This window comes from Leopardus geoffroyi, chromosome A2 (genome assembly GCF_018350155.1).
Source record: "Leopardus geoffroyi isolate Oge1 chromosome A2, O.geoffroyi_Oge1_pat1.0, whole genome shotgun sequence".
Taxonomy (NCBI): Eukaryota; Metazoa; Chordata; class Mammalia; order Carnivora; family Felidae; genus Leopardus; species Leopardus geoffroyi.
Window position 1 is genome coordinate 147,476,375 of NC_059331.1, and position 26,925 is coordinate 147,503,299.

At 41.8% G+C, this 26,925-nt stretch overlaps 1 protein-coding gene across 1 annotated transcript in view; it reads left to right on the plus strand.

The window, feature by feature from the left end:
• The window catches only part of MKLN1 (muskelin 1), a 376,956-nt gene that overhangs the window by 12,054 nt on the left and 337,977 nt on the right, over positions 1-26,925 (plus strand). The window contains exon 2 of the mRNA XM_045495670.1: positions 13,672-13,796. Coding sequence (XP_045351626.1) covers positions 13,780-13,796 — 17 coding nt within the window. The 5' untranslated portion in view covers positions 13,672-13,779. The remainder of the gene's footprint in view (positions 1-13,671; positions 13,797-26,925) is intronic.

Here is a 26,925-nt window from a genome sequence, read left to right on the forward strand (position 1 = left end):
AAAGGAAGGAGAGATCAGAAAGCAGTTTAGAGGCCCCATTCAAAAGTGTTTCGCCCTATGGAGGGGAGCAGAGGAAGGCTGATAAGCACTAATGTAGAAGTGTCGAAAATATTAGAGACGGGACTGAGACAAGAGAGGAAAACCATGGTCAAAACATCTAAGAAGGAGTAAAAAGAGCTATTGCTGGCCCACAGAGGCTTAGTCAATTTATAGGCATGTCACAGAGCGGGAAGGGATGACGTCTTAGCTGGAGCTGCCATAATAAATACCATAGCCTGGGTGACTTAAACAAAAAACATTTATTTCTCACAGTTCTGGAGGTAAGAAGTCCAAGATCAAGGCACCAGCAGCTCTGGTGTCTGGTAAGAGGCATTCCCTAGTTTGCAGATAACTATCTTCTTGTGTATCTGTACACACATAGAAAGAGAGAGATCATCTCTTTTGTGTCTTTTCTTATAAGAGCACGAATCTCATCCATGGGGTGGGATGGAGGACGGCTTGTCTTCGGCAGGACATTTTGAACTGTGCCTGGCTCATAGTCGTGGGCACTGCTGTGTCTTACGTTCTGAATCACTGCTGTGATCAGCGTAGAGCCTCAGTGCTCCAGGGTCCAACATAGAAAATGTTTAGATCAAGATATAGATCTGGGGTCTCAAACTAGGAAAAGACATTGCAAAGTGATATCAATAAAACCCTGAATTAAAAAAAAAAAAAAAAAGGCAAAGAATACTGCAAATGAATAACCAGAGAACAAAATGACCATAGACAATGGTTTTACCAGAATAAATACAGGGGAGAGTGGAGGATGTGGTCTATTTCCACCCGGTCTACGAAATCCATATTAAAGAAGAATTTCATAGAACCTATAGATCATTTGGCCATGAAGGAAATTGTTCCAACCATACATGATTAGACCTTTACAAAGTGTGATGTACCCAGATGGTCCCTATGCAGCTTGAATGTAAAGAGTTTAGCACTTGAGGAAGGGACCATGTTTTTTCATGATTTTTAATTCTTAGTGTCTACCATATTAATAGTGATGAAACAAGTGAGTTTTTTATTTTTATTTTTTTTAACGTTTATTTATTTTTGAGACAGAGAGAGACAGAGCATGAACGGGCGAGGGGCAGAGAGAGAGGGAGACACAGAATCGCAAGCAGGCTCCAGGCTCTGAGCCATCAGCCCAGAGCCCGACGCGGGGTTCGAACTCGCGGACCGCGAGATCGTGACCTGAGCTGAAGTCAGACACTTAACCGACTGAGCCACCCAGGCGCCCCAACAAATGAGTTTTTAAATGGCAGAGAATTTCTCATTTTCTTTTTTTTTAATTTTTAATTAATTTATTTTGAGAGAGAGCACAAGCAGGGGAAGACAGAGAGAGAGGGGTAGGTAGAGAGAGAGAGAGAAAGAATCCCAAGCAGGCTCTGCACTGTCCTCGCGGAGCCCGATGCAGGGCTCGAACCCACAAACCGTGAGACCATGACCTGAGCCAAAACCAAGAGTCGGCGGCATTAACCGACTAAGCCACCCAAGTGCCCCAAGAATTTCTCATTGCCTATTAAAAACAATAATCTTGATATTCAAAAATATAGTCCTTACCTTACTTTCCTTCTCAAATGCATTCCCCTTTCCTAGCTGCTGCTTCCTTTGGGACATCCGTGTAGCCCTGGGAAAGCTGACTCTCCCTTTATCTCGGGGAGGTAGAGCATGTGTTCCAGACTAAGCCAATCGATGAATTTCATTTTCTTGGCCACAGTGACTACTTCAGGTATGGGTATGTGACCTAAGTCGGTCCACTGGAAGAGAAGGTCAGGATTCGTGCTAGAAATGCCAGAACGAAGATAATTTTCTTCAGGAGTTGGATGCACGAGATTTTAACTCTGGGAGTTCTTGTCCACCATCTTGGAGCCTCAAGGGGAGGGTCTGTTGAGAATGGAGCTATCACCAGGGATTAAAGCACATAAATGAAAGGGAGTGTTCAGGTACTCTCCACATTGTGCAAACCACGTGGGAATCATGACCCTGAAGCCTTTGAATTTTTCACTTACGGGAGCCAATAAATATTTTTTTTGTTTAAGCCAATTTGAGTTAAATTTGCTGTTTCTTGAAACCAAAGCATTTTTTTTTATTCAGAAGAATGAATAAATATGACTAAGAAGGAATGGAATGCATTTCAGATGGGTTAAAACGTTAAATGTGAAAAATGGCCATATAAAAGAAGTTAATAGTGTTGAAAAGATGCGGTATAAGCACATGGTCTTAACATGTTAAAGGCCTTCATGGGCAAAGAAGTAAAGGCTTATAGTTTATAAAAGAAAGATATTTATAGATTTGACTACTTACAACACTTAAATTTATGTAGATACAACAGTACCACAAACAAAATTAACAGATAAATGAGAGATTCTAGAACTTTGCAATTATATATGACAAATATATATATAAATATATATAAACATATATATATAAAATATATATAAACATATATAAAAAATATATATAATATATAAATATATATATAAATATATACACGACAAAGAGTAGTATCCTTAATATATAAAGTGCTCTTGCAAACTTATAAGAAGACTACCTCTCGAAAAAAAATGGGTAAAGAACATGAAAAGGCAAAAAAAAAAATTCATTTGGTCAATTAAAATGAAAACAGTCCAGGGGCACCTGGGTGGCTCAGTGGGTTAAACATCTGACTCTTGATTTCAGCTCAGGTCATGGTCTCAAAGTTTGTGAGATCAAGCCCCACATCAAGCTCTGTGCAGACAGCTAGGAGCCTGCTTGGGATTCTCTGTCTCCCTCTCTCTGCCCCTCACCCCACTCACGCACGTGCACGCGTGTACTCTCTCTCAAAATAAATAAACTTAAAAAAAAAATAAAAGGAAAGCAGTCCAATCTCACTAATAATTAGAGAGACACTGATCAAGGTAAAACCAGATGTCTTTACGACTAGCAAATTGTTGAGAACTTTAAAATGGTACGTTGAGTGGCTAAAGATACAGGGAAATAAGCACCATCATACAATATTGGGCATGAAAATTGGTTCAAGCATTCTGTTGGTTCAAATTGGTTCAGCAATTCGGCATTGTGTATAAGAAACTAACATATGCAAACCATTTAACACAGTCATTTCACTTAAGAGTTTAAATACATTATTTACCTGGAGGTTTCTAAGTGGGTAATGAGAACTCTACCACTTAGCATGTGCAAGTTCTGTGCAAAAGTACTTTCCATCTACCATCTCAGTTGATCTGCCCCAACACCCAGAAACACAAGCACTGCCATCATCCCCATTTTACAGATGAGGAAAACAAAGCTCAGGATGGTTAATGAATATGCTTCTGATTAGACAACAAGTCAGTAGTGGAGCTGGGATTCGGTCACAGAAAGTCTGGTCTCAGCGCCCTCATGCCCCACTGTTAGACTAAAGTATTCTTTTGGTCCTGGGCTCCTTCCTGTTCTGCTCAACTTACTTTTTTCTTTTAAGAGGAAGATTTAATTTAAAAAAATAAGATAACTATGGGGTAGCTGGATGGCTCCCCCATCCAGGTAGTTGAACATTTGACTTTTGATCTCAGCTCATGTCTTGATCTCAGGGTCATGAGTTCAAGCCCCACATTGGACTTTGTGCTGGGCCTGAAGCCTACTTAAAAACAAACAAACAAATAATAAAAACAAACAAAAAAATAAATAATTAAACAAAATAAAAGGAAGATTTCTTAGTCTTGAGTTACAACTTAAAAGGCATAGTTCTGCTAAGAACACAAAGCTGAGAAAATGGAAGAGGAAGAAGGCGAGAAAACCAACGTTTATGGAGCCCTCGTGATATATTAGGTACTGTACTGCCTCTTGTAAGCCTCAGAACCACTTTGCAATGTAGTTATGATTATCCCTATTTTCACTGATAAGTTGAGCCAGAGCGAGCATGACATGACCAAGGTCACTGAGCTACCTAACAAAACCAGAATTCAAATTTACACCCGCCTGACTCCTAAGCCCTTGCTCTTTTTATTACTGGCTAATAAAAACAAAGCGTAAGGGGCGCCTGAGTGGCTCAGTCAGTTAAGCGTCCAACTTTGGCTCAGGTCACGATCTCACTGTTTATGAGCTCGAGTCCCACATCGGGCTCTGCGCTGAGAGCTCAGAGCCTGGAGCCTGCTTTGAAATCTTTGTTTCCATCTCTCTCTGCCCCTCTCCCACTCGCACTGTCTGTCTGTCTCTCTCTCAAAAATAAAGAAACGTTAATATATATATATATATATATATGTGTGTGTGTGTGTGTGTATGTATACACATATATATATATAAACAAACGAAATGGAAAAATATAGTATTTAGTGGGAAACAAACTTCTGCAATTGGCTTTAAAAAGTCAACTGTATAAATACAAGAATTATGAGACCTATTTTATTAACATTTCAGGTGCAAAAGATCTCAGGATGTGGGTTGATTGTGAAGTACTATGAGTAAGTATTGGTACTATCAGAAAACTGATACAGTCTCAGATGGCATTAACAGAAAACCCATGTCCTGGGAAGGTGCAAGAATGTTCCAGCTGGTTTGTACACTGCTTATACCAGATAAGAGAAATTGAGATTCATTCTGGGAGCCACATTTTAAGGCTTTTTTATTACATTTATTTATTTTTGATAGACAGAGAGAGACAGAGCACAGGTGGGGAGGGGCAGAGAGAGGAGACACAGAAATTGAAGCAGGCTCCAGGATCCGAGCTGTCAGCACAGAGCCCAACTCGGGGCTCGAACTCACAAACCGTGAGATCATGACCTGAGCCGAAGTCGGACGCTTAACCGACTGAGCCACTCAGGTGCCCCGCTGGGAGCCACATTTTAAAAAGGACAGACAGGGGCGCCTGGGTGGCGCAGTCGGTTAAGCGTCCGACTTCAGCCAGGTCACGATCTCGCGGTCCGTGAGTTCGAGCCCCGCGTCGGGCTCTGGGCTGATGGCCTGGAGCCTGCTTGCGATTCTGTGTCTCCCTCTCTCTCTGCCCCTCCCCCGTTCATGCTCTGTCTCTCTCTGTCCCAAAAATAAATAAACGTTGAAAAAAAAAAAAAATTAAAAATAAATAAATAAATAAAAAGGACAGACAGCAATGGATGTCTAGAGGAGAGCTGCTAGCTGGTAACAAAATACATACATACACCTATGCAAGTATGCATACGTAAAGACTGGATTATTTCACAAAAGTTCAATGAGAATACCCAGAAGGTAGCTGAAAACCACCCTCAATGAGAGGAAGAGATACTTCTTATATTGTGTGTGGCTCCAGAAGACAGGGAGCTGTGGCTGGAAGGAGGCAGATTTGGGCCAGTTAATAAAAATTAAAACATGACCATATCTTGCATATGTTTTTTAGGCACTAAAATGCCAAGTGCAGTGCTTTAGACACAGCAGGCACTCCATATATGTACTGAACTCTATGGAATGTTCAGTTGCTCAAAAACTCAACAAGTTTGCCTTGTGGGGTAGTAATATGTGGGTGGAAGCCGGCTGGCAACCTTTTGTAATAAAGACGACCATCCCGTAAAAAGAAATCCCTATACCTTGCCCAACTCCACCCTTTTCCCAGCCATTACCTGCTTCCCTCCCAGCCAACTTCAAAGGGGAGTCTTCACTCTATCCATTCCAGCCTGACTTCTAATTCTCTAGAATATGTGCGCGTGAGATCTAATCACCAAACATAATGGTATCAGTCATCCTACCCCAGGGAGAACTCTTGGTTATTTCCTCTCAGAAGGGCTCTCCCCCCGTTACTTGTGGACCTCCTCCATCCCATACGCAAGCTCCCTTTCTGTTCCTCCTCAGCCCCTTCCTCCCCTGACAACTGTCTGCATACTTTCCTTTGGCATTCTTTTCCCCAGGATATCCCATCCATTCTGAGGACTTAGCTACCATTGGGCACTGCTTTCTGAACCTACACACTCAGTCTAAACCTCTTTCCTGATCTGCAGACCTTTGCATTTTGCCACTGGTAACCCACCGTTACTGCAAATTTAATATGCTACTCATGACCCCCACCACACTTGCTCTCCTTACCCCTTTTAGCTTAGTTACTGTCGTTACACTTCAACCTTGGTCTCTCTCCCCTGCTCCCAAACTCCTATGTAATCAATAACCATGTCCTCAACGCTACTTCTAAATCTCCCTTGGATTTGTCACTACTTTTCATTCCACTGCTGCTATGGTGATTCAGACCTTAATCCCTTTCTTAGACTATTACAGGGGCCTTCTAATTGGCTTTCCAGGCTCCAGTCTCCCCCTTCTTCTAGTGTGGCCTTCATCTTGCCAGCTAAAGTCTTATTTATTTTTTAATATGAATGATCACATCTCTACCCTATTTAAGAACCTCTGATAATTATTTATTGTCTTCAGTATAAAGTCCAAATTCCTTACCTGTAAATCAAGGTTCTTCTTGATATGGCTACAACCTACCTTATGATAGACACTTTCAACTCACACCAGACTTCCCTCTTTTCTCTGAACACAGTTTGCCTTTTCACAACTTTGTACCCCTTTTCATCCTATTCCCATAGGGAAAATACCTCTCCTCTCCCCTGGACAGGACCAACTCATCTCCTCCTTCAGTGCCTAACCCAAACTTTAGCATCTCTAGAAAAAACAAAGAAACAAACAAACAAAACACTTTTTAACTTGCAAGTCAGACATCAGGGCACAAGACATGATATTTATTTATTTTTTAAGTTTTTAAAATTTATTTATTTTGAGAGCGCAACAGAGAGAGTGAGCAGGAGAAGGGCAGAGGGACAGAGAGAGAGAGAGAGAGAATCCCACGCAGCGCAGAGTCTGACTTCGGGCTCGATCCCACAAACCGTGAGATTATAACCTGAGCCGAAATCAAGAGTCAAGCACTCAACTGACTGAGCCACCCAGGCGCCCCACGATATGGTATTTAAAACAAGGGACTGGGGGTGCCTGGCTGACTCACTCAGTGAAGCATGAGACTCCTGATCTCGGGGTTGTGAGTTAGAGCCCCACGTTGGTTGTGGAGATCACTTAAAAATAAAATCTAAAATAAAATAAAATAAAGCAATGGACTGGCTGGGTAATTGTAGAGAACCAAGCCCAAGGGGGCTTCCAGCATTCAGAAATGAGGAAGGACCCAGCGAAAGAGAATGAGAAGGAATACACAATGAGGTAGGAGGAAAGCCAGTGTGGGTATGAAGCCAAGTAAAGAAAATGTTTCAACAAGGGAGTGATCATCAGTGCCAAGAAGTTGTTGAGAGGAAAGTAAGGTGAGGACGGACAATTGACCCTTAAATTGGACAACATAGAGGTCATTGTGACCTTCACGTGTGTGTTTTCAGTGGAGTAATGGGGAACAGAAGGCTGATTGAACTGGCTTCAAGAGATAGCCAGAAACGAGGAAGTAGATGTTTGTTGAATGGGTGACGTGTTGGATGAATGAAGAAATGATGTCTTAGAGAGGATTCCATAATTGGTCGGGAACCAAAATAGAGGAGTTATTTTGAACTCAGAGTCTCTGAAAAGTTTCCAAATAGAAACAAGGATGCGATTTCATGATGCAAAGCTTTTCTTAAGTGACAAGGGAATTCAGAGTAGGACTAACCGAGCAGTAGGGTTATTTTAGGGAAGGTTCTGTGTGAGTTCTGTAAGGATCACATTTTATCTGCTGCTGACCCAGTTCATAAGGACCTTCATGCAGGACTCCTCAGAGGCTTCAGGGAAGAGCTGTCCTTGCAGACCCTAGGTGTATATTCAGAGACTCTTTCCAAATGCCTCTTGCTAGTGTGTGGGGTTGCTATGAGAAGCCTGTAAAGTTGGTTCTCACTCCTTTGGAGGCTGGGCAGTACCACATCTGAATGATTGGGAAGAGATGAACAGGAAAAACCTGACCCCTCCAACACAGTACAGTAGAAAATGCTGTATTTGGGAATATTTCTATAGAAATTTCTTATACTGAAATACTAATGGAATGGGCTATGTGACCACTGATATTTGAGGAAGAAGCAGGCTGCTCTTACCTGCCACCCCCTGGAGTATAATCGTAAGGAAGTATGGAGACTACAGACTTTGGGTAGACCAGACCCGAGCTTTGATGTTGTGACGTTACTCAGTGTCTTTTTTTATTTTTTTTTTAATTTTTTTTTTTTCAACGTTTATTTATTTTTGGGACAGAGAGAGACAGAGCACGAACAGGGGAGGGGCAGAGAGAGGGAGGGAGACACAGAATCGGAAACAGGCTCCAGGCTCTGAGCCATCAGCCCAGAGCCTGACGCGGGGCTCGAACTCCCGGACCGCGAGATCGTGACCTGGCTGAAGTCGGACGCTTAACCGACCGCGCCACCCAGGCGCCCCATTACTCAGTGTCTTAAAAGGCACTTTGGTATAGATCCCATGTAGAATGTGGTTTTACTTACATGACTAAGGACAAACAACCCTAGGGGCCATATATTTTCCTTTACAGAATTGTCTACGGTGAAGTCCAGGGCTTGGATTGTGACATAGAACTCACCACAGAATATCTGAGAACTTCCTGTCCTACCATGTTCCCTGTCGTTTGCCAGATGCATAGAGTGCTCCTGTTTGTCTTTACTTCTGTGCATTCTGTGCCTTCTACCTGGAATACCCCAGTCCCTTCTTCCTGACATGCTGAGATCTAGGAGCACCTTCTGTCAGAAGCCTTCCTCATCCTCTCACACACAGACCGATTCCTTCTCTGTGCTCCCCAGACCATTCTCATCTGTCGTTCCATCACCACACCTACCACACTGAACTACAGTTGTTTACTCCTCTGGCTCCCTCACTGGGCTCTGAGTCTCCTGAAGTCAGCAATTTTGTCTTCTTCCTATTTTCATTCTGTGCATCTAGAATAGCGCTTGTACGTTTTGGGCACATGATCACTGTTTTGAATGGATGTATGAAGGCTTGAGAGCATTAATGAGAGAACGAGTGAATGGATGCATAAAAAGATCAGAAAAATGTGATCCCCCAAAAGGTTGCTAATACAAGCATAAAAATGTCAGTGACTTCACATACATGCAGAATTTGTGCATGTGAAGGTACGTGCCAAATCCAGCTGAGACGAGAAGATCATTACAGCATAATGCATATAAGGAAGAGCTAGTACAATCGACTAGTAATATGTGTAGCACAAGTTGGTGAGAACCGTGCTGATTGAAGTCAGAGTTGGGTAGTAAAGAATTGATTGGTTTCGATCTAGATTTGAGAGAGAGATTTGATCTGTAGGACACCTGAACATTTTGGTGTTTGTTATTTTTTTTTAACATTTATTTGCTTTTGAGACAGAGAGAGACAGAGCATGAACGGGGGAGGGTCAGAGAGGGAGCGAGGCACAGAATCCGAAGCAGGCTCCAGGCTCTGAGCTGTCAGCACAGAGCCCGACACGGGGCTCGAACTCACGGGCCGCGAGATCATGACCTGAGCCGAAGTCGGACGCCCAACCGACTGAGCCACCCTGGCGCCCCTGGTGTTTGTTATTTTTTTAATCAAGGTGTTTTTCATCTTAAAATGTGAGGGCAAGGTACACCTTAATAAACATGCTTATCTGAAGCATGGCTTCATTGTAGAAAGAAAGAAAAGAAAAGAAAGAAAGAAAAGAGAAAGAAAGAAAAGAAAGAAAGAAAGAAAGAAAGAAAGAAAGAAAGAAAGAGAAAGAGAAAACAAACCAGCTGTTACAGCTCTAAAATGAAAGGTACATTGAACCCATCATTTTATCCAAACATGCTTTAGTTTCTTTCATGCATACTTTGTAGAATGATAATAGCCTTTACTCATATTTACATTATAAAAGTGTTGTTATTGTAAATTAGATAGGATAAAATGGGTTAAGATGTCTTCTCTGAAAGACACGCACTCGACACAAATGAGGTATTATTATTTAGTTTTTCCTTTTCAATATCGTTAAACGAGAATTAGATGAAAACTAGGCTTTAAGCAATATCCAGTGGGTAAATGATTATTGACTCAAGTGAAATGAAAAAAAAAAAAATCTTTAGCTGAAAACTCAGCATAGCCAGTCGGTGTGCAAGGCAAAAATATTGTCTTTATCTGTGATGCTCATCACTGCTCTCTATCACCTCTCTGGGCTGTAATCACAAACTGAAGACAGTTAAGGCTTGCCGTTCAGTCACCTCGTGCATTTTACAGAAGATGGACATCCTGGAACAGTTGCAATTTGGAAACAATGCTTCAACTAATTAAGCCATGCAACTAGTTTTGTTACTGATTTAAGGGCCTAAATGAACCTTGTCAGGCCTTTGCGTCAACTCATGGTTCTGAGGTTCGGGGAGTGCTATTAACTACAACCTTCTCAGGTTATTACTGCCAGTGCCTCTGTGCTCCCCATTAGCACCACCCAGGCCAGAGCTTTTTCTATCTTCCTCTTGCAATACGGGCTTATGACGGAAGGAGAGGGGCTGTGGAAATAAGATTTGGGGAACTGTGAACGTCGGGAACTTCCGTTCGAGTCACTGAAAGAACACACCGGGAAGATTAAGGATAACAGAGCTGGTGGGATAGACTGTCCAGCATAACGGTGCCTGGCCTCTGTGTGTGCAGAACAGCTTCAGCCTATTTCTAATTCTTCGTCTTTGATCTCGGACTGCCCCCTGCCCCTCCCCTCATGTCCAAACCCCTTACAGTGTTCATCCATTATGTATTGGCTCACCTTCATTCCCTAGGACCGACCTTCAGCGTTGTTTCTAGTGGTGGTCATCTGTTTTCCACCTGACCCATTTATTTTGGCTTCTGGATTTTGTTCTCAGAGAGGCCCCCTGCTTGGAGAGCTGTCTGGCCAGCTGTGGGGCCAGCTGCCTGCTCCAGATTCCAAGGTGACCAAATCTCTCTCTTCTCCCTCTGACTGGTCCCAATCCAGGAGCTATAGCAGAAGGTGAACAACGATGATGATATAGCAACGGTATCCGACCAGACTTTTACCTGGGGGGGCTGCTGCTCAGAGAGGTCAGTTTCATAGCACAGCACAGTGGGCCGGGGGCCGGCAAGACCATGTGGGCCTTCCAGGCCTAGTGAAAGGTTGGGGTGCAGAGGAAGAGCTGGGTGCAGAGCACAGAAGGCAGACTTGGCTAACTGTACAGTTTTAGCCACAGCCAGTGCTGGTTGTAGGACCACAGTCTCGCACACCGGCCATGCCTACCAAGACCGTTGCCATATAGTCAGCTGAGCTACAGGTGGCTACAGGCGGTGAGGAAGACTTTGTGGAGGCCCTCTTTCCTCACCTTTGGGAAGAAGATCTAGGGATTATGTGTTCCATTTCTAAGGCAAACTTTAAAAAAAAAATTTTTTTTTTAATGCTTATTTATTGTTGAGAGGGAGACAGAGAGACAGAGCATGAGCAGGAAAGGGGCAGAGAGAGAGAGGGAGACACAGAACCCGAAGCAGGCTCCAGGCTCCGAGCGGTCAGCACGGAGCCCGACGCGGGGCCCGAACCCATGAACCCGCAAGCTCGTGACCTGAGCCGAAGTCAGACGAGCAACCTAATGAGCCACCCGGGTGCCCCTCGAAGGCAAACATCTCGAAATAGTTGTCTCCATTCGTTGGCTCCACTTGTTCCTCAACTCACCGTGACCTGGCTTCTGCCTCCACTGACGCTGCTCTGGCCCGGCACCTGCTCAAGTACCTTCTTGGTGCTCACCCCATGACTGCTTCTCAACATTTTCTCGATCTCTTGACAGCATTTGCCTTTGTTGACCACAACCTACTCGACATGTGTTTCTCCTTTGTCCTCCGTGATACCTCACATTCTTGTTGCCTTCTCCTCCCTCTGATTTCACCTTCTTACTCCCTCCCCCCTTAACCCCCACCCCCGCCACCAAAGGCCTCCCCCCCGGGGATCCTTTCTCTGCCCATTCTTTGAGGTTGTTATTCCTCTGGACGCTCTCTTGGGTCTTTTCTCTTCCCCGGCGCTCACTCAGGGTAACTCTTTCATCCGTGTGGATTCTGTTGTGGCCTGTCAGGTACTGGTGATTTCCACACCTGTATCTTCAGACTTCTAGATCAAACTACCTGCTGCTACCCTGCCAGTGTTCTCCGGGCATCACAAACCAAACGTGACCCCGTCTGGACTCTCCCCTTCTCCTCCACAGCTCCTCTATTTTGTGTTTCCGTTTTGCTGTCCCAGTGACTGACATCACTGTCCATCCCGTTGTTCAAGCCAAACATCTGAGCAGCAGTCTTGACTTTCCCCCTTCAAAATTCCAACGATCAAGCAATCACACATTTTAGTAGATTCCGCCTCCTCTATGACATAGCTTGTACAATCCTGAGCGACTGGGACCCGCTTACCTTTCCAGTGTCGTCTCTGACCACTCTGTCTCAGCTGTGCTGAACTAATTTTCAGTGCTCAGCTGCTCAGTGCACATGGTCATTTCTGTCACCTCAAAAATGCACATCTGCAACACCCTCCACCTCAAACAGGCTTGCTCCTCTTTTTGTTTTAATTTTTAAAAACGTTTATTTATTTTTTTTAATTTTTTTTTTAACGTTTATTTACTTTTGAGACCGAGAGAGACAGAGCATGAACGGGAGAGGGTCAGAGAGATAGAGGGAGACACAGAATCAGAAACAGGCTCCAGGCTCCGAGCTGTCAGCACAGAGCCCGACGCGGGGCTCGAACTCACGAGCCGTGAGATCGTGACCTGAGCTGAAGTCGGACGCTTAACCGACTGAGCCACCCAGGCGCCCCAAAACATGTATTTATTTTTAAGAAAGAGAGAGAGAGATTGAGTCAGAGCATGAGTTGGGGAGGGGCAGAGAGAGAGACACACACACAGAATCTGAGGCAGGCTCCAGGCTCTGAGCTGTCAGCACAGAGCCCGACATGGGGCTCGAACTCACGAGCCATGAGATCATGAACTGAGCTGAAGTCAGACACGTAACCGATTGTGCCACCCAGGTGCCCCTTCTTTTTTTTAACTAACTCCTCCATAACTTGTAAGTCCCCATGTAGAAGCCACTAACTTTCTTTTTTACTAAGTTTATTTATTTGAGAGAGAGAGAGAGACCAGGCACACGTGAGAGCTGGGGAGGGGCAGAGAAAGAAGGAGAGAGAGGATCCCAAGCAGGTTCCAAGCTATCAGCACAGAACCTGACGTGGGGCTTGGTCTCACAAACCATAAGATCACGAGGTGAGCCAAAATCAAGAGTTGTTTGCTCAACCAACTGATCCACCCAGGCAGCCCTAGGAATCAGTAACTTTCAATTCTCCCAAAGTCTGGGTTAGGTGACCCTCCTAGAGCTCTTGGTACACTTCTTTATCAGAGCTTCCTCTCCTATTTTTAGCTTGCCTTCTATGAGAAGCTCTACTATAAAGCCCCTATAAGCAGGGACCACATTCATTCTATTCACCTTTGTATTCCTAGCTCCAGCCAGTAGTTAGGACAAAATAGATGTTCAACGAATGAAGGAATGTAAATGTTAAAAGTATCATTGCGAAAATATAAATTTCAAATCAGAAAATACAATTCGGATTTTACCAGAGAAAGATTTATCAAGTCCCTCTAATATCAAAGGGGATTGGGGATTATCTAAAACGATTTAGAAGAACTTATCAGCATTAGAATCATGAGCAGAGAGCAGTTAATAGAGGTAGATTTCACATCTGTTCCTTGTGGGATTCTTTTCCAGAGTTCAATATCCAGATTCTCTGAGCCAAGATTTGGGATCGCCCAAGCAGTCCATCCTCCTGAATTTTCATAAGTTATTGGATTCACAACCCACTCCATATTTGAGAAGATGGGGATTGGAATAAGGTAAGTGTCACCTTTTCTCCTTTTCAACTTTTCAGTTCTCCTTTCTGGAGTCTTCATCGAGAGGTGTGACCTGGCTTCCGTTCTAGTGTCACTGGCCTCACAGGGTCCGCAGGTCCTCGTATGAAGAGATGCCGTCAAGTCTCTTGAGGAATCATGTCCTTTCAAATTTCCTATTTGGTTTCATGACTGTCTACATCCTTCACCATCGTGCTATCAGTTGCTTTCTTAATGTGACCCCAGATAGAGAAAAATGGGTTTTGAAAAATCAATTTGCCGCCCACTCTGGGACACCTTTCGGTCCGGAGGCACACTAGGAATGGAGGACACGAGCAACGCCATCAAACGTCAAAAACAACTCGGCTTTAGCCACACTGTCTAGGGACTCGCCCGCATTCCACCACACTGTCAACCTTCCTTGGCTCCGCACCCACTTAGTTTTTCATTTAAAACCCTTAGGATTAATAATCTGTCTTCTTATTTATTATCTGTCTCCTCTACTAGAATGTAAACTCCATGAGGGCAGGGATTTTGTTTTAGTCACCACTCTATACTCAACACATGGAACAGTAGCTGATACATGGTAGGCACTCAATAAATATTTGTTGATTGAATGAATGATGCTTTTTAAAAAAATTCTCAAGAGGCTGATGCACACCTAGGTCTCTAGGCATCTAATGCAGGTCTGGTTTGTAGCCCTGTTGCCCTTAACACTTTCATCGATGACTAAAATCATGACACTGATAGCGTGATAAACACATTTAGACGTGACATACCAACTAGAAAGGGTAACAAATAAGCTGGATGATACAATCAGGATCTCCCCCCACCGCCCCCCCCCCAGCTAAATCCTGACAAAATGTAATCATGAATCACTTCTAATAATATGAAGTTTAATAGGGACAGATATAAAGTACTCAAAGATCCCAAAATTCAATTGTACAAGTACAGATTGGGGGCGAGAAGGCTTACAATTGCGCACGTAGGAAGATTTAGAGTCTCCTGTAGATTGTTAGTAGGTGATGAGTCAACACAGTGTGATGTGACTTCAAAAAAATCAATCTTTTGTTATATTAATAGAAATATAGTGCTCAAGTTGGGAAGTCATTCTCTAGTACTCACCTGTGACCAGGCTACATTTGCTCCGTGTGGTGAATCCTGATCTTCAGCCTGGAAGAAAGACATTGATAAACACAAGATTATTCAACACGAGTAAAAAGGATAAGGGATCTGGTAAACAGTGTCATGTAAAAAATGGTTAAAGAAATGTAACATCGTGTGCGGGTGTGTGAAGATGGGGATATCAGCTAGCCTATGTAGCTACCTTCCAAAGTTAAGGGGGCTATCCTGCTGAGGAGAGATCAGATTTCTTCTGAGTAATCCCAAATGACAGAGGGAGGAGCCACGAGTGGAAGATGTAAACATGTACATTTTAACCCACCAGAAGTTATCAACAATTAGACTTGCCCACCAATCAAGTGGATAACTGTTGGAGGTAGTTAATTTCCCTGACCCCGAGGCTATTCAAGCAGAATGCAGACATTTTTGCCCCATTTGCTGGATATATTTGTGATGGAAGTTCAAACACTGGGGTGAGGGATCAGGTTCATCACGATAGCAAACACGTATTGAGTGCCCACTATATGACGGGTACCATAAGTGATCAGCATGCATTATCATGTCTAATACTCACATCAATCACACCAGTTCCATCTTACAGATGAGAAACGATAAGGCTCCGAGGGGTTCAGTAATTTGCCCAAGGTCTTATACCTTGTACAAGGCAGAGCAAGGATTTGAACTTAAACAGTCACATCCCTGATCTCAATTATTACTCTATAAAGGACTCCCACTTCAAGAAAACCCTTCTTTCCCACCCTGAGATTCTATCACTCTCATGAAGTAATCAAACCAAGGAGCTTATTATCTCCAGTAGTAAATGATTCTATAGTAAATAGTTTCTTTCAATATAGTACGCAGGCACTAAATTCGTGTGGGCATTTGCCACTCGTGGTGCACCATATGGAGCCCAGCATAGGACCTGGCACACAATAGGTGCTCAATAATTATTTATTAAGCAAAAAGAATGAGCGAATGCAACCACACAAGATTGGCTGCATTCGAAATGACAAAATCTCAGTATATTGGGCCCGAGGGAAAACAAGCCAATTTCTGGGTGGTCTGCTGAGGACGCTTGGCAAAAAGTAGTAAAAATCCATCATTTCTAGCAAAGGCCTTGAGAATTCCTGTCCAGTCATTTGGACGATACTCATTTCGACAAATATTTACTGAGTACCTGTCCTGTGCTAGGTATGTGCAACATGCTGAGGGTGCAGAGGCGAATCAGAGGAAGTAATGTTAGTGGGGGAGATGGACAGGTCGGCAAATTCTTCTGATGCAATGTTACAAGTGCTATCTCAGGAACGTGTGTGTGTGTGTGTGTGTGTGTGTGTGTGAACTAATTCTACTCCGTTGAAAGGGTTGCCTGGTACTTCTGTTTTAAAATTGACGGCTACGTACTTTCTATGAGTTTATTTGGTCTTCATAAAGACCGTGTGAGGTTGTGATCCCTTTTTGTACAGGAAAACGTAAAGTTTCACGGAGGTTAGGTGAGTTCTCCAAGGTCATGCAGCTGGTAATAATAATTGCTGGCATTTACTGAGTGCTCAGGATACCGGAGGCTCTGTTTTAGGCCCTAATAAGACTCACAACTACTCTCTGAGGCTGTTACTGCTATCACTGGCATTTGATAGACGGGAATACTGAGGCACAAGATTGAAATGACTTGCCCAGAGTCACACGGCGAGAAAGTGAAAAAACTAGGATTCACATCTCTGCATTCTGGCTTTAGCAGGCACATGCTTACCCACGGAGCTAAATTACCTTTCACTGGTCCCCTCAAGAGTCGGAACTCACTTGGATTCTGACTCCAAGTTCAGTTCTCTTCCAAGAGACCTTGCCCTTTAGCGATATTGCATCCAAGTGAAAAGAAATGGTGTGTGCCTGGATCTAAGGAGAGGTTGTGTGGGGTGGGCACCCTTGCCAGTGTTTGGGGAGAGGTGTGATAAACTCTAGAATGTGCATCAGCTGTGTACACAGGGTTTTCAGGGCAGCCAAAATTTGGCTTGTTGTTCTCCAGGGCAGCACTCTGAGCTCTAGGGACTATGATTTGTTTAGCCACCCTGACACTCTGCAGCCTTTGAAAATCTAGTTGAAAAATTTTAAAAGAAGACAACAGGATGTAAAACTTTAAGAATGAAGCAAGCTAAATTCAATACCTTATAAATAAGCAAGAATGGAGTTACAGAAAAGGAGAAATGAAGCACATAATTGCTTAAATTGTCCAAGCCTTTTCTCTATAATAAAAATTCTTGGATTGAGAAATAGTTCAATCCAATATTATTGTGCTTTAATAATTAAGTTGAGTTGGCTCTGTGGCAAATCGGAGAAAGAATTGGTTATTAACATGAATGAAGTAGATTACCCTTCCCTCAATAATTACTACTTCAGCTAATGTGGATACGATCCGTGCAATTGGATAGGACTGCATTTTAAGACATACATCTCCCATAATTTTTGGAGATTTGGTAATTTTAAGATTAGCTGGAGGCTGGGATTTCTGTGGCAGGCAGAGGGGCAGAAAGGGTGAACATTGTTCAGCATTCGTTCCTTCAAAGCAGGTGGGATTTTTTTTTTTGTTTGGTTTGGCTTTTAGTGTTTTGTTTTGTCATTTATAGATGCCTGGTAGATTCACCGATTATCTCGGCCTTTGTGTTTCTGGATTTCTTTTTTCTTGGCTTCAGGTCCTTGGAAACATTTGTTTTGATGATACCAGGAGAGTTAGTCATGTTTTATTTTTGTTGTTCCTATTTATTTTTAAGATCCTTTCGTTCAAGTCAACTTACCAGGTATTGTGTAACCTGTATTTACGCCTCCACAAATAAAATATTCTTAGTAGTAGCTTCTAATACAACCTTAGAGGGATACTTAATAATTCGATGCCCAGTTAATGCCCATCAGAATGATTCTGTAGTATTAGTAGCTAGAACACAGGTATGCTTTGAAAAATAATGTTTGAAATTTATAATTGGGTTTGGCATTTAATGTGAAATTTCAGGTTTCATAGATCAATTAATTTTGAGTTACCACGCAGACAAATTCTCATAAACATATTTTCCTTTTCATCACCGAGTCGATAAAAGTTGGAAAACTCTTCACACACATTCCGTTCTTGAAGCCTGAAGGTAAATTGCTTTTAAAAACCACATCTCAAACAAACAGTTTTTCATAAAGTTATGAGTAAATGAACAGAGTGGGCTCTACTGGCATTTGGGATGCACATCTAATTAGAACTCTCCGTACTTCAGACATATAATTTACTAACGTTGAGGTTTTTAATTCTTAACTTTGAGTCCCCTGGGATGAAACAAGTGACCCTTGTTGGAAATACGTCAAGAATCAAATTTCTCAGGTTGAGCTTTAGTTTGTTGGTCATCAGATCCAAAACTGTTGGTTCCCAGAGTTAAAGACGTCTCACTTTCTAACGTTTGTTAAAAGATCAGGGCAGAAAGTGAGCACTGCCTTGCTGCTATGAAGAACAGATCTCCCCGTGTCTTCTCCTTGATGCTTCTCAGTCTGTGTCTCCGTGAGAAATGCTCCATTATACTGTAACAGGAAGCACGCTGCACCCCTGCATATCCCCCATAGTGTGGGGGAGGCAGAGAACCCTGTCTTTACAATGAGACAGATGAATATCATCCTCTGAGCTGACGTGACGTACTTTCCAGTACAAGGTTCCACACTAGGCACCAAGCACAGCTTTGAATGCTCTCACTCACCAGTGTTCATAACTTAAAAGTGGTAACACGAGATTTGCAAGGCACTGGATGACCGTGTGACCTTGAGCAAGAAACTTAACCTCTCTCCCAAATAACTATTTCACAGGGTTATTGCAGTCAATAATTGAGATCATATGTGAAAACACTTAGCACAAAGCCTGGCACATAGTTGCAACGGTAGACTGAATTTATGTGAAATCTACAATCATCCATGGAACCTCAAAGGGACAAGGGGACCCAAGTCAACATTATCTGCCCCCTAGCCGTTTGTTAAATCAGAAAATTCCACTTCCAAATGAATAATCACAGCTACCCATGATTTTGCTTTAACCTCTACGTTTAGAACAAAATGTTACTTGAACGACACTCAGTTACTGTGTTTCATAACCCAGCTAAGTATGGTTTCTTTAGGAGAAAATTACATGTGAACAAAAGAAAGAAGGAACACTAGATAAATGAAACCTCTTTATTTCAGAATAAATGAAGGGTTACTTATCTGATTATAGATCATTCAGATGATATAATGATTATTAGATGTCCATATGTAATTATAAATCACGCTAGTTTTTATAAGTTGGTTTTAAACAATTTTACTAATCTTAAAGAACTCATTTCCCATAATCGAATAGCAAACCTTGAGGTACACTGTATTAACTATTAATACGCTAAAATTACCCATTATCTATCTTTTTGTTTAATTGCATCTACTATCATAGCCCTGCGTTTATTTCAGCGATATAAAAGGAGTGATCTCAACTGCTCGCTCTCTCTACATTCTAGAAAGAAGAGAAGAGCATTCCTCCCACCCACTTACCTATGAAAAAAAGGACTCTCCGAGGCTGCCAGGAACTAACACTGTAGTAAAATTACAAGAAAATTTTGTTAAGAAACCTTTTCTCATCTGCAAGTTATTTCACTGAAACCTGAGGTGCTACATTTCACACAAAGGTGACTTTGGAGGAGAAAATTGGTGCCAAACTGGATCCGTTGTTTTTGTGTTATGTAAGAAGGAGAAAAAAAAAAAAAAAGAACTGTTTACTCCTAAACCATAAATTTAAGATTATCCTATTATACCAAATGACACAATTTCCACACCTCAAACCTTAGAGTTATATTTTTATGAACTATTATCTGCACCCATTCAAAACTAAATATAATTAAATATTAAATAATTTGCTTTGCCCAGTAATATTTAAAATATACAAAGTTATTTTATTCACTATGTCAGAAGTGAATTCTAGTTGAACTGTGAAAATGATATTGCAATACAAAAGATTTTTCTTTTTAAATAGCTTTTTCCTGATAAAGAATATACGTGCAGCATAAAAATTATAGAATATACAATAGAGTAAAAATGAGGAAATATAAATCATAATTCTATCATCCAGAAATAAACACTATTAACATTTTCTTGTATTTTTTTATAATGGATGTTTATACATACACACATACCTCAAAATACCCATTATATATAAGTGCATATTAGTGCTTTATTATAGAAAATTTAAAACATAAACAAAGGTAGACAGAGAGCATAATGAACCCCATGTACTCATCAACCCATGATGGCCAACCCATCAATACCTTCTTCTTCTTCCCTACTCATTTTATTAAAAAATCTTTTTAATGTTTTATTTATTTTTGAGAAAGACAGAGAGAGAGAACGAGCAGGGGAGGGGCAGAGAGAGAGGGAGACACAGAATCTAAAGCAGGCTCCAGGCTCTGAGCTGTCAGCACAGAGCCCAACGCAGGGCTCAAACTCGTGAACCGTAATCATGACCTGAGCCGAAGTTGGACACTTAACTGACTGAGCCGCCCAGGTATCCCTCTACTCATTTTATTTAAAGCAAATTCCAGAAATTACATCATCTAAACCAGAAATATTTCAACTTGGATCTTAAAAATAAGGTTTTTTTTAAACATAACCATTATGACACCTGAACTAATTCATAATATTTTAATAATATGAACTAGTCAGTGTTCAAATTTCTAATTGTCTCATAAATATTGTAATTTACTTTCATAATTTGTTTGAAGCAGGATCCAAACAAGGTTCACATACTAAGCCTGGCTGATAGGTCTGTTAAATCTTTTTAAATATATATGGGTTTCCACTCTAATATTTTTTTCCTTGCAATTTACTTGTTGAAGAAACCAAGCTGTTTGTCTGTAGACCTTCCCACAGCTTGGATTTTTTGCATTGCCTCCCCATAGTATAGTTTAACATCTCTTCTGTCTTGTGTATTTCCTACAATTATCTACAGGCTTTATCAGATTCAGTGTTTTGGTTTTTGTGGGGGTGGGTTTTGTTTTTTGGGGTTTTTTGCAAGACACTTTCATGGGTAGTTGTATGTTTTGCCATTAGGAGGTGCACACTATGTAATAACCTCTTCTTTTATGTTACGTAGATTCATTAGTTTATTAAGAATTGCAGGGGCGCCTGGGTGGCGCAGTCGGTTAAGCGTCCGACTTCAGCCAGGTCACGATCTTGCGGTCCGTGAGTTCGAGCCCCGCGTCAGGCTCTGGGCTGATGGCTCAGAGCCTGGAGCCTGTTTCCGATTCTGTGTCTCCCTCTCTCTCTGCCCCTCCCCCGTTCATGCTCTGTCTCTCTCTGTCCCAAAAATAAATAAACGTTGAAAAAAAGAATTGCAAAACAGTAATATTTTAATCCTATGATTCCTTGAGTTGATTTTCTGGCATGTGCCCATGGTGGTTAATCATGTTTTTTTTTTTTTTTTTAATTTTGCTTTTGGTGTTGTTGTTTTTATTTATTTTTTTATGTCTATTTATTTTTTGGTGGGGGGAGGAGCAGAGAGAGACGGGGACAGGGGATCTGAACCAGGCTCTGTGCTGACAGCAGAGAGCCCAACTTGGGGCTTGAACTCAGAAACTGAGATCATGCCCTGAGCCAAAGTGGGACGCTTAACTGACTGAGCCACCCAGGTGCCCCTGTTGTCATTTTAAGTATCATTTGAACTCATTAATTAAAAAATATTCAATGTGTTTCAATACATCTTATTTATTATTCTTATTAATGCCTAAATTATCCCTATGTGGCCGGTAGTAGCATCTTCAAATCAGCTCCTGACTTCTTCCGACATGACTCTAGTAGTCTTTGACAGTGTCCTTGTTATTTGGTGTAAGGTGGTCATCTTGTATAGTTCCATGCAGTAAAAGTCTATTTTTTAAAAATCTATTTATATTTAAGACTTGAGTATGTATAAATATAATACCAAATCATAGGACAGAAGCTATTTATATAACAAAGACTGGAAACAACCCAAATGTCCATTAATAGAGGACTCGTTGAACAAAATATGGTGCATCCACACAATGGAGTCCTGTGCGGTTATAAAATTGAATTAGGGACCTTTACATATACTTACATAGATTGATCTCTAGGATACATTGTAAGTAGATAGCAAGGGAGAGAAAAGTGAGCCTACCGTTTATGTCAGAACGGATATAAATATATATTTACATACGTAGATACACATATATACATACATACACATGTGGAGGGATAGACATCACAGAGTAATAGTTACCTGTAAAAGGGGGAAAGGAATGAAGTAGAAGGGATGGTGATAGAAATTAGACTTGTCTACCTTGAGACCTGACTTTGGAATTATGTAAATATCTACATAATTATAAAAACACTAATTTTAAAAAATCCAATTCCTAATTTTTATTAAAAGCCTAATTTTGCATACAATTGGTGGGATGCAGAGAAATTATTTTGAATAACTTGAAGACACAGCAATCTGCCTGCATAGCCCTAAACAGGATATTTCCTAAGGACAAAAAGGACTGCAAAAACACTTTTTTAAACCATATTTGGTAATCGTATGGTTGGTGGTGGTGTCGATGCTGCTGTTCCGGGTAATACGGGATAAGCAAATATTAATTATGGGATCTTCTAATTCTATCAGGTTTGGTGTCCTTGAGAACCAAGATTCACAGCACGGGAGGAAGGAAATCGAGATGTAAAAGAGAAGAGGTTAGGTAAAAACCCCATAGTTCTGAATTTGAATTAGAAGTTAGTGATATAAGGGGCGCCTGGCTGGCTTAGTCGGTAGAACATGGGGCTCTTGATCTTGAGGTTGTGAGTTCAAGCCCCATATTGGACACAGCAATTAGTTTTAAAAAATTATTTAAAAAAAGAGAAGTTGGTGATATAAATTTACGACACATATGTATGTGTTTACATATATTTCTTACCTCCTCTGTTCACTGAAAAGACCTAATAGTGATTAAGCCAGTAGCAATGAGCACCCTTGGTATCTATATTAGACCTGACTGAGGCAGGAAAAAAGTCTATAGACATATACATATATATCAACAAATATATATTTATCATATATACATCATAATATATGAATATACATCAAAAATATACATATTCACATATTTAATGTATATTTTATGTGATGTATGTAATCAGTTATTTAGCTATTCTATTTCTGGATATTTAGATTCTTTCCAGTTCTTTCCAGTTATATACGATACTGCAACCAAGCATTTGTGCACGTCTTATTTTTCTAGTACAAATTCCTGTAAGTGGAATTACCCGGACAGAAGGTAGGAACATTTTTAAGCTCTTGATTAGTATTGTCCAGTCGCCTCCAGAAAGGTTATACCGGGTCACACACCAAGCGGCAGTGTGGGAGAGTGACTCCTTTATCCCATTAATAGTTATTGACATTTTAGACATTTATATTCACATGTTTCTGCCAATATGATCTAAGTTAGATAGAGTCACTCCTTTCTTTTTGTTCTTCCTCTTTGATTTTCTTATAAAGAGCCTTTAAAAGTTAAGAATACCACATGGAAAAATTACACTGATGTAACATTCTTGTATTTACATTATGAATTAACAACTGTATATCAACAAAGATGAGAATGGTCTTATCAAACTAAGTGTATTACTTAGAATTTATGGGTGAGCTTGCTAGCACTTTAGTTGCAAACATATCATGAATGTATTGATATTAATTTTTGTAGCTTTTTGGTAATCTGGTAGCTACTTTTGAAATCCCTGGCGTTTGTCATTATAACCCTACCTTTGCAGAACTCATTATATATGGAAATATTTCCCAGACATAGTTTACAAAGTCAACTAACTTTGCAAACATTTCTTAGCGTGTTTATTCCATACACCATTCCATGTGAATATCATGAAACAAAAAAGTAGATTATAGATAAAACTCATAGACTGTTAAAGGTGGAGGGATCTTAAAGATCATCCATTTGGTCTAGCCTCTTTATTTTATACTTTGGGAAACTAAAGCAAAGGGCGGTTACACACCCTCTGAGGTTGTACAGCTAATTTGCGACAGTGAGAGATAAAAATCCCAATCTGACTCAATATAGTGCCCTCGCCATGTAGCTTCCTAGTATTAGCAAAACTTGAAGGCAATATGTAAAAATAATTGTTGCGTTAGAAAATGAGGTTTGGGGTGTTGTCCTTTGAAATTCTATTGTCATGCTACCTTTTCAACAAAAAACCTATAGGAAATAAATCAACAAGCACATTATAAAATCAGGTGAGGGGCTCCTGGGTGGCTCAGTAGGTTAAGTGCCTGACTTCGGTTTAGGTCATGATCTCCACGGTTTGTGGGTGTGAACCATGCACTGGGCTCTCTGCTGTCAGCGTGGAGCCCTCTTTGGATTCTCTGTCTCCCTCTCTCTCTGTCCCTCCCCCACTCATTCTCTCTCTCCAAATAAATAAACATTTCAAAAGAAAATAAAATCAGGTAAAAAGAGCACTTCTGTTATTCAAACCTAGAAGTAAATTACTCTACTGGAGATTTATAGATATTTATATCATTATCAACAGCATCACCATGATTATTTCTTTCCAATTAACCCCTCTTTAAATGCAAAAGAAATGTGGAAGGAGTAATACATTATCCAAGGGGCTAGGGCCTCGTCAGTTGTTTTTCTGCTGACAGAAGAGAGCATAAAGGTAGTATAGCATTGGAAAGGAAAGGGAGAGACTGAAAAGAGAGATGAGGGGACCCCAAAAGCAGCTTAGAGCAGAGTTTTACCCCAAATCAACTGGGATGCGTTTACAGAACAGTTCATTTGAAGTCCAAGTCTCTTACAAGGGCTCCTTTAATGTTTATCATGTTTCCAGAGGACCTATTAGGAAATGAGGAAGGGCAGTGTTCTCAGGCCATGGACACAGACCGTCGGTCTCTGCCCAAGGAGTCGCACACGCCACGGCCACCTGCCTGCCCACGCTGCCGTGGTGGAAGGGGGCAAACAACCCTCAGCAAACGCTCTGTTTACTGTGCCTGGAAACAGGCCTTTTGCCATGGAAAAATTTCTCATTGTACCCATAGGTACAGGACACACATTGCATAATACGAATGATCTTATTGAGACTTCTCGCTAACCTGTGTACATGCTGTGCTTCAAGACTAGGGCTGAGTGCCATTTCTGAGGTGTCACTCCACTTTTCACTCAGGGACGAAGTCTAACGGGGGCCTGTAGGAGTACGCTCATGCCTTCCTCTAGAATCCTCCTCTGGTCACTGATGCCTGAAGTCTTAATGCTTCGTGCTTTTGGCTTCCCTCTGGACCCTGTACTCTCTAATTTCCAGTATTTTATTTCTCACTTTTTGTTGTTACAAAAGGAACAGAAGCACGTGGTAAAATACGAAATGCAAAGGGATATTCCGTGAAAGGGACACCTACTCCTAACCTGGTCCCCAGGACGCTGCCCAGGAGTAACCCCCATCTGTTCACCAGAAAACATGGTGGGGTACTTTCTCTGTGGCAGCCACTGCTCTGGACACGTAGAGCTGAGTGGCAAACGGACGGATAAGATCTCTGCCTTCTGGTAGGAGTTGATGGGCCACCAAGAAGATACATAAGCGAATTATCATTTTGCATATCAGAACGCAGTAAATGCTACAAACAGAAACACGCCAGGAAGGGGGGAGAACGATCGGGGCCGCTGAGGTGATATTTGAGTGCAGCACTGAAAGAAGAGAGAGCCAGTGCTATTGTATGGAAAGAACGTTCCAGACAGAGGGAAAGTACACTCCAGCACCTCTGGCATGCTGTGGGGTCAGGGGGTTAAAAACACTTTTAAAATTTTTGTTTTTAAAACACTTACAAAGTACCTACCACAGGCCAGGCATTCATCCGCGTCCTTTATATATACTAACTCTCTTAATCCTTGCAAAGGCAACCTGTGGGATAGAGACGTTAGGAAAGTTGCCCCAAATCACAAATCAGTGAGTGGTCAGACCCAGACTTTCGCAGAGGCTGTGTGGTTCTGGAGCCCGTGCCTCAACTGCTGTGCACACAGTAGGGCAGGTGGCACTGGAGAGCAGTGGGGCCATCCTGAGGGCAAAATGGGAGCCTTGAGAGAGGAACCAGTTCAGTCTTCCAGAACACTCTGGCACATTTACACGTTTATGTTTATGTATTATGTATATGTGTGTATGTGCGTGTGTGTGTGTGCCCTTCGGGTTTGTGCCCTCTTACTTAATAGCTTAATGGTAAAGTGCAGAACAATTTTAATTGATGGAAAGGAGAGAAAGGTTTGATATTATGTATGCTCTGGTTAAAGATGATAGCCTATCAAATAATATTTTTTGGCATGAGTGATCTCTTCTAATTTTTTTTTAACTTTATTTATTTATTTGGAGAGAGTGTGTGTGTGTGAGAGCAGGAGAGGGGCAGAGAGAGGGAGAGAGAATCCCAAGCAGGCTCCCACTGTCAGCGCAGAGCCCAATGTGGGGCTTGAACCCATGAACTATGGGATCATGTCCCGAGCCGAAATCGAGAGTAGGATGCTCAACTCACTGAACCACCCAGGCACCCCAGTCTTCCAATTTTTTTTAAAGTTTATTTATTTATTCTGAGAGAGACAGGGGCAGCGTGAGTGGGGGAGGGGCACAGAGAGGGAGGGGGGAAATGCAAGCAGGCTCCATGCTGCCAGTGCAGAGCCTGATGCAGGGGCTTGAACCCACAAACCTGCGAGATCATGACCTGAGCCGAAACCAAGAGTGAGAGGCTTAACCGACTGAGCCACCCAGGTGCCCTTGATCTCTTCTAATTTTACTTGTTTTTTAAAAAAATTTTTAACGTTTTTGTTTATTTTTGAGAGAGAGAAACAGAGCGAGTGGGGGAGGGGCAGAGAGAAAGAGGCAGACACAGAATGTGAAGCAGACTCCAGGCTCTGAGCTGTCAGCACAGAGCCTGATGTGGGGCTTGAACTCACGAGCTGTGAGATCGTGACCTGAGCCAAACTCGGACGCTTAACCCACTGAGCCACCC